Raw genomic sequence first — 12,786 nt, forward strand, 5'->3', positions numbered from 1 at the left:
GTCTACATCTTTATTCCTTTTACCAAAGTGCATGATCATATACTTCACTACACAATATTCCACCTGCCATTTCTTTGCCCATTCTCCCAATCTGTCCAAATCATTCTGCAAACTCCCTGCTTCCTCAACACTACCTGACCCCCCATCTACCTTTGTATCGTCTGCAAGCTTGACCACAAAGCCGTCAATTCTGTGATCCAAAAGCATTGATATTTCATGTGAAAAGAAGCAGCCCCAACAGCGACCCTGTGGAAGACCACTGCGCTAACTGCTTACTCTCCTTACCTCCCCAGCTGGTCACCCTTCTACTGCCTAAAGCCGGCACTCTGGGTGTGACCACCTCAGTAAAAGTTTCATCTATGAATTTCTCCCCCCACCCCCCGCTAACTCCTTCTCTCCTTTCTCATTCCCTTTCTGGCTCCCCCCTTCTTTTCTTGTCACCTACCTATTACTTCCCTCTGGTGTCATGCCCCCCTTCCCTTTCTCCTGTGATCCATCTCCTCTCCTATCAGATTCCTTCCTTCTTCAGCCCTTTATCTTATCCACCTATCACCTCCCAGGTTCTCATTTATCCCCTCTCCCCCACCACCTATCTTCTCCCTCACCTGGATTCACCTATCACCTTCTAGCATACTTCATCCCCACCCTCTACCTTCTTACTCTGGCTTCTTCCTCCTTCCTTTCCAGTCCTGATGAAGGGTCTCAACTGGAAATGTCAACTCTTTATTCCTCTCCATAAATGTTGCCTGACCTTCTGAGTTCCTCCAGCATTGTGTGTGCATGTTCCTCTGGGTTTCCAGCATCTGCAGAATCTCTTGTGTCTACCCCCTCCACTCCATGGACACTGGATGTAATTGTTGGAACGCCTGGCCCACTTTAACCTTCCACAGAGAAACTGCAGCAGCTCAAGGTAGCAGATCACCTCTGCTTTCACGAGGACTGTGCGGGTTGAGCGCTTAACGTTAACCCTGCCAACAGCACTCTCGTCCCTTAAATGAGTTGATAAAGTGAAAATCTTTACCTTGATGTACTGTTTGAAGATGTTGGCTGCGATGTCCATCTCCACCACACTGAACACTATCAGCTTACAGAAGGCTGCAAGGAGGTTCCTCCTCTTGTGCAAAGCACCCACTTTGCCTTCTTCATCTGTAATGAAATCAAGAGAGTACAGAACATTACAACACAGGTCCTTCGACTCACTATGTTGTGCTGACCTTTTAGCCTGCTCTAAGAACAACCTAACCCTTCCCTCCTAGACAACCTTCCATTTTTCTCTCATTCATGTACCTAAGAGACTCTTAAATGCCCCTAATATCTCTGGCTCTACCACCACCCCCGGCAGGGCGTTCCATGCACTCCGTGTGCATAAGTAATGTCTATGAGTTGTGGCTAATGGAGTAATAGAGTGGTACAGCACAGAAACACGCCCTTCAGCCCATCAAGTATGTGCCGACCTGCTTTTCTGCCTGGACTCATCTATCCACACCTGCACCATAGCTCTCCATACTCTACCCCTCCATGTACCTATCCAAATGTTGCAACTGAACTCACACCCACAACTTCCTCTGGCAGCTCATTCCACACCGTTGCATCCGACTGTTTAATTTTAATTGTCTTGTCCTTTGCAGTTTAACAATCAAGTATCTGCTTGTGTGTTAAGTAGCTTTTATGTACATCACAGTTTAATATGCCTCTAATGGATGTCCAAAGTATTATTCTGGAAGCTTCTTAGCTTCTTTGTTCAGAACAAGTATTTTCTCAATAGTTGATTTTACTACAGTATTAAATAAATATTTCCTAATTGGATTACTCTTATCTACGGAGTATTCTTTATCTCTATGATCTAAAGGAGGCTGTATTGTGCCAGGCTCCATCTTTCTTTGGCTTCTCTATTTCATGTAGTAGACAGCTACTCGCTTGCGTTGTCCTTCGATCTTGGTAATTTACTTGCAAGCGTTCCATCACCATGCAGAGACATCATCAGTGCGCTGTTGATTGTGATTGTTCTCCGAATGCTTGACCGTTATATACTTTTCAATCAGTTGATTAGTCATCATTTCAGAAACTCAATTTTGATATGGGGAGAATTGACTGTGTGGCGAACTTCGTACGTTGTGGTCTAGATTGAGGTCTACACGTCTGCATACAGAACTATTTGCGGAAAACCACGTTTCTAGGAATTCTTTTGCATGCCGCATGTTTACTTGCCCTTGACTTTCACTGATGCCCATTCGAGTTGGTGCCCCTCTCGACCTTCGTGGGTAGAGACTCGGGAGAGTTGGTCGTGCTGCTTGACAGCCAGTTGATGTCCATGGATCCTTGTGGAGCGTTTTCTCCCAGTTTGACCAATGTAATATTTTCTGCAGTCCCCTTTTTAGATTTTGTAGATCACATTGCTCTTGTCCAATAGCTTGGTTTGTGCTTTAGGTCTGCAGAGTACTCTCCTCAGTGTTGCTGTTGGTTTACGCACGACCAAAATTCTATGTTCTTGGAGCAGTCGGGCTGTCACTTCTGAGATATTTTGAATGTATGGACGGACAACCCGTTTGTTCATTTCCTGATTGGTGCGTTGCCAACCTCATGGGCATCTACGTATGAAGTTACGTGGGTATCTGCTTCATGTGAATACCTTAAAGAGACGTTTCTCCTTTTTATCCCTTAGCCCCGCCGTGCTGCAGTGTTCAGAGCAAAGTTTTGATACTCCTTTTTGTGTGCTTTTGGGTGGTTACTGTGATGGTTCTGTATGTGTTCCCTTACGATAAATGTAAGTTTCCAAAGTGATGTCTGTGTTTCTATGGACAAGCACGTCCAAGATTGCTAGTTTCCCCTCACTTACGTTGATTAGTTAATAAATTAATTCAATTTCACTGCATTTTACTATGACAAAGTTATCATCGACATAACAGACCCAAATTTTAGGGTTTATAATTGACAGCATCGTCTTTCCTAACTTTTGCACGACGGCCTCTGCTATAAACCCAGAGATAGGCTAACCCATTGGAGTCCCATTCAGCTGTCTGTAAAGCGTGTTGTTAAATTTAAAGTAGGGCATAAGCAGAATTCTGGCAGTCTACGTATGCTGCCTTTGCTTAGTCTCCCACTGTTTGGTTTCCCATTGGGAAGTAATTCTATTGAAGTTTCTTTGGCTAAGCTAAGATTGACGGAGGTGAACAGAGAGGACGTGCTTGTCAAGTCTTGGAGAAATCTCTACTCTGATTATGTCCTTTGCAAATACTTCTCTCCTGAATCTTTTACCAGATTTATTGGTGGATGTGAAGCAACCACAATCCCTAGAGTTTAAACCCTTGTAGATGGCACAGTGGTAGCACAACTAATAGAACTCCAGCCAGCCTTAATCCTAGCCTCTGGTGCTGTCTTTGTGGAGTTTGCATGTTCTCCCTACAAACACTAGGTTCCGCCAGTTTCCATCCACATCCCAAAGACATGTGGGTAGCCGGCCCTGATGGCTGTGGACTCACTTTCCTGAATTTCAGTTGTGAATGCTACTTACTTACTTTTCTTGTTTGCATGATTTGTGTTTTTTTGCACATTGGATGTTTGATGGTCTTTTTTTAAATGGGTTCTATTGGGTTTCTTTGTTTTGTGGTTGCCTGTAAGGAGACTAATCTCAGGGTTGCATATAGTATACATACTTTGATAATAAATGTACTTTGAACTTTAACCATAAATTGTGTGTAAGTCACTGTTAGGATCTGGGGCAGATGATGAGAATGGGGAGAGTAATATCAGATTAGTATAAATGAGTGCTTAATGGTCAGCACAGACTGGATGGGCCAAAGGGCTTGTTTCAATGCTGAGTCTGGGTGACTCTGCGCCATTAAACTAGACCAATATTTCAGATTTCACATTCAGATTCAGATTTAAAATTTGTCATGTGTGCATCGAAACACTCACTGAGATGTGTTATTTTTGTTAATAACCAACACACGCAAGGATGTGCTGAGGGCAGACCTCAAGTGTCACCACACATTCAGGAGCAGATTTTGCATCTGTGCTTTGCAAAAGTTCCTGTCAAATACAAAGATTTTTATCTCTTGAAAAGGCACAAATACTTTCTCTCACAATTTTCTTGAGCTGTGCTTTAATAAAGTTCCTTTGAACCGCTTATATCCTCTGTTAAATCCTAATCTAAACCTTCACCAAAGGATAATTCCATGAGGAAATCAGTCACTCACAAAATAGCTACTGGCAACGAGTCCAATATGACCAACCCCACCACCAGCGTTACGTTTTTCACATGATCTCATACGACTGCTGCCCAGGACAAAATGAGATGTCTGTCAGGAGGTTTCAAGTTTCCATCTCCACGGTGTTATTGAGGGAGCTTTCTTTAGTATTCACTAATCCATGCCAAGTCCAGACAATAAACTTCATACTGCTCTCCAGATGGAAAGGAAGTTAATTGCAGCAACTTCTGCCAACTCACCAGTGAAAAATCAACTAAAATTCAGCAAAATGGTAAACAGGAGATTCAGTGAGGTGCAGATTGAACATACCTCCCCCCCCCACACCTCTTAATTAATATCTGCACTTCGAGAGCCTCAATCAGCTCCCTTTTTTCTGTTTTAAGACTCTAGAGCATCAACTCTTCTTTCCATTTTAATCTCTTGAAAATTTCTACAGATGTACTGTGGAGAGCATTCTGACTGGTAACATCACTGCCTGCGATGGAGGCCTTAATGCACAGGATCACAAGAGGCTGCAGATGGTTGTAAGCTCAAACAGCTCCATCATGACCATAATTCTCTCCAATATCATCTTCAAAAGGTGGTGCTTCAAGAAGGTGGCATCCATCATTTAGGATCCTCATCATCAAGGATATGCCCTCTTTTCACTACTACCATCAGAGAGGAAGTACAGAAGTCTGAAGACACACACACTCAATACTTTAGCTAGAGTTCCTTCTTTTCCACCATCAGATTTCTGAACAGTCAATGAAGCCATGAACATTATCTCGTTATTCGTCTCTCGCACTCTTCACTTATTTCGTTACTTATAATTACTTTTATGTCTTGCTGCCGCAAAACAATGAATTTCATGACATAAAGTTTTATTACATAATAAACTTCATTCTGATTCTAAACTTCTCGCTGCCTCGGTGATGTAGCCTACATAATCAAACACCCTGCCCACCCCGGACATTCGATCTTCTCCCTGCCTCCCATCAGGCAGACGATACAAAAGTCTGAAAGCTTATACCACCAGGTTCAAGGACAGCTTCTATCCCATTATTATAAGACTATCGAACGGTCACCTAGAACAATAGGATGGCGGAATGAAGACATGTCTCTACCAAAAGAGGTGTGAAGTGCTCCTTCCCTCCATTGGCCTGCAGGTCACCCTTGGGCAAGGTGTAGCACCTGCTTAGCCCCACCTCCCCTCTGAACAGGGTCACGTGAAGCCATGGGAGCAAGTGGTGGATGGTCGTATGGGCAGCTGGGGCACATCCCAAGTCCTGGTTATGTGACCACTGACACCAGGCAGACAATCTCTGTAGAGTATTGATAATGGCTGGGGTCTCCTGTCTTGTAAAGACACTGCCCAGAAGAAGGCAATGGCAAACTACTTTTGTCGAAAAATTTGCTAAGAACTATCATGGTCACGGAAGACCATGATTGCCCACGTCATTACGACAAGGCACATAATGAACAAACTACTTTGATAAGATAGACTCTTAACCACTCATCTACTTCAGCACAGATTCTGATTCTGACGTCAGACTTCCAGCAGTTGCAATGAACGAACCCGTGTCTGATGTCCCTGCCTTGCCCAGCATAAAGGCAAGAGATCAGCGAGGGTGTGTATCCAGCCTCCCAGCTCAATGTAGCCACTGATCTGAGTGCCAAGTCCAGGGGTGAAGCAAGAGGTCATCTGCTGTGGCATCTGACCTGCGCCACATCCTGTGACTCCACACTGCAGTGCCAAAGTGTAGAAAGTGTGAACGCACCGACAGGCAGACTGCAGCCAGTCAACAGATCCCCGGGGATCCACCAGCTAAAGATCAGTCTAATTAGAGGGAAATCTTATGAAAGCTGTACCATGAAGGGAAATCTCCTGGAGATGTCTGCTACCAAAGCTGGCATTCATTGTTAAATGAATGTCACCTCCAATTTTATTTCATTTAAAGAACAGTCACAATGCAAATACAGCTCTTCCACTGGACCATAATATTTGGAAGAAGAAGTGACCTTCTTCTGTAAAAAAATGCAGAACTGCAGTTCCATCATGGACACAACCCTAGCATTGTTGAGGCAGTGCCTCAGGAAGGAGGCATCCATCATTAAGGACCCTCACCATAAAGGACATGCCCTCTTCTCATTGCTACCATCAGGGAGGAGGGACAGGAGGCTGACAACACACGAACACCACCTCACTATTTTCCTTTCTTGTTTTGCTCACTATATTTCTTAATGGAACTTTATTAATTTTTTTATGCATTGCACTGCACTGCTGCCAGAAAACAACAAATTTCACGACATATGTCAGTGATTATAAACTTGGTTTTGATTCTGAATTTTTGTCCAGCAACGGGCAGAGATCAGAGGGTAGGGTGGAATGTGACTGCCATCTTGTGGTTGTTTGACACATTACACAAGGCAGCATTTCGACTGTACAGTCCTGACGAAGGGTCTCGGCCTGAAACGTCGACTGTACCTCTTCCTAGAGATGCTGCCTGGCCTGCTGTGTTCACCAGCAACTTTGATGTGTGTTGCTTGCATTTCAAGCATCTTTTCAAATTTAGTAAGAAATAATTATAATCTTCGTACAGTTTTGCTGTAAACAGAATACATAAGTCCAAGCCATGATAAACTATTCTCCACATGCCTGGATGAGTGCAACTCAAACAACTGTCAATGAATTCAACATCAACTTGTTTGACTGGTGAAAGAAAATTCTAAGGTATGATTATCCTGCTGGAGTCTGAAGGCCTGTCCTGGGGTTAAAGGTAAACCATGAGATTCTGCAGATACTGGAAATCCAGAGCAACACATTAAAAATGCTGGAGCAACTCAGCAGGTCAGGCAGTGTCTATGGAGAGGAATAAAGAATCAATGTTTTGGGCTGAGACCCTTCATCGCGACTGGAAAAGAAGGAAGAAGTCGGAAAAAGAAGGTGGAGGGAGGGGAAGGACAACAGGCTGGAAGGTGACAAGCGAAGCCAGGTGGGTGGGATGTGTGCCTGTCTCTAAGTAGCACACACAAAGCACTGGAGGAACTCGACAGGTCAAGCAGCGTCTACGGAGGGAAATAAATAGTCGCAATCTTCATCAGGACCCTGGGGATCAGGATCATCACCATCAGGTCTCGTACTCCACTACACTGTTTACTTCTGCTGACCTGCTGAGTTGCACTAGCATTTTGCGTGTGCTACCCAAGATTTCCGGTACCTTCAGAATCTCTCGTATTTATCTTCAGCTAGACCTTGCCATGGAGACCAAAGCGTGAAATGGTCTTTGAAGGTTTATACAGTATCACCTCCCTAAAGTGAAGGTACGCAGATACTCACATCAGATAAGCCTCAAATTCCTGTCTTAATTTAGAACAAGGACATTATGGTCAATCTCATCCCATTAGAAGCTCAGCATTTCCTGGGGTGACAGTCTGCTGCAGAGTGATAGGAGGTCACCTGTTCCATCACAGTTCAAAGTTCAAGGTAAGTGTATTATTTTAATGTAGCCTACTGTAAAACAGACTTAGACACCCTCGATTTTTAATATGTTTTCAGATGATATGGCTTCCACAGAGCCCTGATCTCAACATCATCGAGGCTGTCTGGGATTACCTGGAGAGGCAGAAGCAAGCGAGGCAGCCAAAGACTGCAGAAGAACTGTGGCAAGTTCTCCAAGATGCAACCTACCAGCCGATTTTCTTATAAAACTGCACAACAGTCTATCTAAGAGAATTGATGTAGTTTTAAAGACAAAGGGGTGGTCACACCAAATATTGATTTGATTTAGTTTTTTTAAAACTGTTGGCTGCTCTTTATAGTTTTTTTTGATATTTAGAAACATCTAGTTATTTTCGAAAGCATCTTCGCTTTACAGAAATTTTTACATGTCCCTAAGACTTTTGCACAGTACTGTGTATGTCACTATATTCTACCCAGAGATTCATTTTCTCACAGGCATTTACAGTCAAAAATATATAATCAAATCAATGAAAAACTACACACAAAGATTGCCAAACAACCAATGTGCAAAAGAAGACGAACCGTACAAACTAAACAAATAGGAATAATAAATAACTAATACTGAGAACGTGAGTTGCAGGATCCTCAAAAGTGAGTCCATAGTTTGTGGAAGCAGTTGAGAGTTGAGGTGAGTTAAGTTATCCACAATGATTCAGGAGCCTGTTGGTTGAAGGGTAATAACCATTCCTGAATCTGGTGGTGTGGGACCTAAAATTGCTGTACCTCCTTCCTGATGGCAGTAGCGAGCGGAGAGCATGGTCGAGATGGTGTGGTCCCTCATGATGGATGCTGCTTTCTTTCTGCAAGCACTCCATGTAAACGTGCTCAGTGGCAGGGAAGGCTTTGCCTGTAAAGGACTGGGGCTGTATCCACCACCTCTGATAGGCTTTTCCGTTCTTATGCATTGGTGTTTCCATACCATGCCACGATGCAACCAGTCAGTACTCTCCACTGTGCATATATAAACGTCTGTTATGGAAGTTTTTGGATGAAATGCCAAACCTGCACAAACTTCTAAGAAAGTAGAGGTTATTTGTAATAGCTCGCCAGCTCCTGCAAAAAGCCAGCCTACAAACCCCACCTGCCCCCACTTGCCGTTGCTGACGTTCTCGCTGTCCTGGGGAACGAACACATGCTCCATGACAAAGGCCAAAAGCTCCGACTGCAGGGAAGCCTCCGGAACGTAGGGGAAGGACTCAATGTTGTCGCCGCCACTGGACTGAACCTCGTGGCTGAACACCAGCAGGAGGTCGCAGAGGATCACGAAAGCCTGGCATTGGAAATACACACATTGTTAGCCACTGGGCACACACACTGACCTGGCGGGGCGGGGCGGGGGGTTCTTCCACCATGCCTGGTCATGGTAATTACATGGACTGAGAACACTCATCAGTCCTCATTGAGGGGCAGACGGTGGAAAGGGTGAACGGCATTCTGGGCACCCCCCCCCGCCCTCCCCACTATTGACAACGTCTTCAAAATGGAGTTCTTCAAGAAGGCGGTATCCATTACTGAGGATGCTCCCCATCCAGGACATGCCAGATTCTCATTGCTACCATCAAGGAGAAGGTACAGGAGCCTGAAGACACACACTTCTTTAAGAACAGCTTCTTCCCCTCTACCATTAGATTTCTGAAAGGTCCATAAACTCCTTCCCTAATGTTCCTTTTTTGGCTTTATTGATTGATTATTTATTTATTTATTTATGAAACTTATATTCATTTTTTAAAGTCTTGCTGGCTCAAAACAATAAATTTCATGGCATATATCAAAAACCTGATTGTGAGCCAGAACCCACTGATCAAGGTGCCACAGGATAGTCAACTATCCAGACTTCCCCTGGAGATCCCAAGCCTTTAAAGATTAATCTGCAGTGAAAGTCCCAAGAAATTACCAGGGGCCTTTAAAGAAACTGGGTAACACATAGGAAGTGCTGGAGGGACTCAGCACTTCAGGCAGCACCAATGGAAAGGAATAAGTTTTGGGCTGAGACCCTTCATCAGGACCTGCAGGAAGGACCTCGGTCAGAAACAATGACTATCTATTCCATTCCACAGGTGCCATCTGACCTGTTGAGTTCTCTGGCATTTTATGTGTGTAACTCTGGATTTCCAGCTTCTGCAGAATCCCGTGTGTTAAAGAAACTGGGTGTTTGACTTTTTTTCATTTTCTCTGAACGCTTTAATTTATTAGATACGAAAATGGATGTGGGCAAATGGAAGGCAGTAGATCAAGTGATGAGATCATGAGGAACAAGTCCAATAGAGTTGGCAAACACGTTAATTCCTCATAAGCCCAAAGTTCATGTATTCTTTTCCCTTGTGGGAGGTAGCCAAGGACTGACTCCCAAACGGGTCAGGAACTAAATCCTCTGTTGCACCATTGAACCTCACAGGTTACAATCATCCCCTGGTGGACTGCTAGAGATGGCTGGAAGCACATTGTATCAATGCCTTTTGTGGGCTATGATCTTGGACCTTATTGTTTACCTGTACTGCACTATCTCTGTAGCTGTTATACTTTCTTCTACATTGTTATTGTTTGACCTTGCTCCACTACAAGGTACCCTGTAATGATCTAATCTGTACAAACAGTATGCAAAACAAGCTTTTCACTATATCTTGGTACATAAAACCATAAGACATAGGAGCAGAATTAGGCCATTCAGCCCATTGAGTCTGCTCCACCATTCCATCATGGCTGATTTATTATCCCCCTCAACTCCATTCTCCTTCATGCTCCCCTAACCTATGACGCTCTTACTAATCGAGCACCTATCAAACTCTGCTTTAAAAATACCTAGTGTCTTAGCTTCCACAGCCACCTGTGGCAATGAAATCCACAGACTCACCAGCCTCTGGCTAAAGAAGTTCCTCCTCATCTCTGTTCTAAAGGGACATCCCTCTGTTCTGAGGCTGTGCCCTCTGGTCCTAGACTCCACCACCATAGGAAACATCTTCTATCTCTTGGCCTTTCAATACTCGATAAGTTTCAATGAGATCTCTCCCTCATTCTTCTAGTCTCCAGCGAGTAAAGGTCCAGATCCAGCAAACGCTGTAACAATAATAAACTAATTTTATTGGCTTGTGCCATTGCTGGGAGAAAATGATGAGGGGGCAGACATTATCATCATTATGGGCCGTTTCAGTATGATGTGGGCAATCACAGTCTTCTGACCACGCTTGTCCTTGGCAAATTTTTCTACGGAAGTAGTTTGTCATTGTCTTCTTCTGGGCAGTGCTTTACAAGAAGGGAGATCCAAGCTATTACCAATACTCTTCAGGGATTGTCTGCCTGGCGTCAGTGGTCGCATAACCAGGACTTGTGATATGCACCCAGCTGTTCGTACAACCATCCACCACCTGCTCCCAAGGCCCCATGTGACCCTGGTCCGGGGGTGGGAGTGAGGCAAGTAGGTGCCATACCTTATCCAAGCATGACCTGCAGACTTGTGGAGGAAAGGAGCGCCTTACACCTCCTTTGACAGAGATATATCTCCACCCTGCCACCGAGCAGGCAGTGCCTCGTGGGAAACGGGATTGGGTAATGGTTAGTAGGCAATAGTGAGTGGGGTAGGAAGGTGGAAGTGGGTTCTTGAGTAATGGTTAAAGGGCCACGGCTGGTGGGGAATGTTTAATGGATGACAGTGGATGGGTAGTGGGCAGTGGTTAGGAGATCACGATTGAGGGATTATTATTGATGAGCAGTGGCTGGTGAACAATGATTGGTGAATGATGGTTAATGGACGATGTTGGTGAGCAACGGCTGGTGGGTGATGCTCATCCTTTGATCATCCTCCCTTTGGTGGGAGCTCACATTCAGCCTTGTGAACATTGGAAACCTACGTCAAAGGCGCTATAGAAACTGAAAACACAAGAAAGAATACAGATGTTGGAAGTCTGGAGCAACACACACAAAACAACAGAAGAACTCACCAGGTCAGGCAGCATCTATAGAGGGAAATGGACAGGTGACGTTTCGGGTCAAGACCTTCAACACAACTCAAAAAGCCCTGTTTCACTCCATTAATACTTTTATTCTATGGATTGTTGTAGCATAGAAATTATGGGCCAAATAGCCTTCTGTTTTCCACATTTCTGTGAAACTTGTAAAGCCTAGAGCAAGGGAATGGGCCCAATCATATAGACCCTTGAAAGAGCTAGCACCCACATAATGGCCCATGTGGCCTCCTTCTCTTCAGTCACAAGCAGGAAAGATTCAGAAAAACAGCACAAAATCAGAAGGTTTTGTTGTCCATTACTGACCTGCTCTCTGATAACGTCGCTGACATTGGTCAGATACCGTCTGCAAATATAACAGAATCCCCTCATCTGCTTCCCCACTGACTCCTGCATGGTCTGCGTAAGAACAAAGCCAACTTTTATACGCCAAGGACAAAGGATAATTTTCCGATATGAGTTGCACTGTCGAGATTTCTTATACCCTGGCCAAGCTATCATGAAGGACCGTATCTACACGTCAAAGGAAGAACATCGATGACTCTCTAACCATGACAACCAGCAGGCGAGGAATACTGGAGTAAACATTCATGGTAGGCTCTGCAAAACTCCTAGGCACCCTAGATTTTCTGTATGGTTTCAGAGAGCCCTTATCTCAACATCATTGAGTCTGTCTGGGATTACCTGGAGAGACAGAAGCAAGCGAGCCAGCCAAGGTCGGCAGAAGAACTGTGGCAAGTTTTCCCGAATTCTTGGAACAACCTACCAGCTGATTTTCTCAAAAAAAAAACTGCACGATAGTGTACCGAAGAGAATCAATGCAGCTTTAACGGCAAAGGGTGGTCACACCAAATTTTGATTTAATTCAGTTTTTTTTGTTTCTGTTTACTGCTCTTTATAGTAATTTTTTGATACTTAGAACCTTCTCATATCATTATTTTGAAAGCACCGTCGCTTAACAGATTTGTTTTTACACATGCCTAAGAGCCTTGCAGAGTACTGTACATACAGAGGGATTGCACTGATCTGAGTGTTAATACAACCAGTGCAGAGTAGAAGAATGGACAGCTGAAATCTGGAAGTGAATCCACACGGGGATGGGGACTGGTCTGTGACG

The 12,786-nt window shown here is 44.2% G+C and overlaps 1 protein-coding gene across 3 annotated transcripts in view; it reads right to left on the reverse strand.

Annotated features, from left to right (window-relative positions):
- Nucleotides 1-12,786, reverse strand: part of LOC140200037 (cohesin subunit SA-2-like) — a 153,328-nt gene that overhangs the window by 30,189 nt on the left and 110,353 nt on the right. For all 3 annotated transcript variants that reach the window (XM_072262691.1, XM_072262689.1, XM_072262690.1), the window contains exons 24-26: nucleotides 11,976-12,068; nucleotides 8,806-8,980; nucleotides 1,022-1,146 (exon numbers count right to left, since the gene is read on the reverse strand). In XM_072262691.1, coding sequence (XP_072118792.1) covers nucleotides 1,022-1,146; nucleotides 8,806-8,980; nucleotides 11,976-12,068 — 393 coding nt within the window. The remainder of the gene's footprint in view (nucleotides 1-1,021; nucleotides 1,147-8,805; nucleotides 8,981-11,975; nucleotides 12,069-12,786) is intronic.

This window comes from Mobula birostris, chromosome 7 (assembly GCF_030028105.1).
Source record: "Mobula birostris isolate sMobBir1 chromosome 7, sMobBir1.hap1, whole genome shotgun sequence".
Lineage (NCBI taxonomy): Eukaryota > Metazoa > Chordata > Chondrichthyes > Myliobatiformes > Myliobatidae > Mobula > Mobula birostris.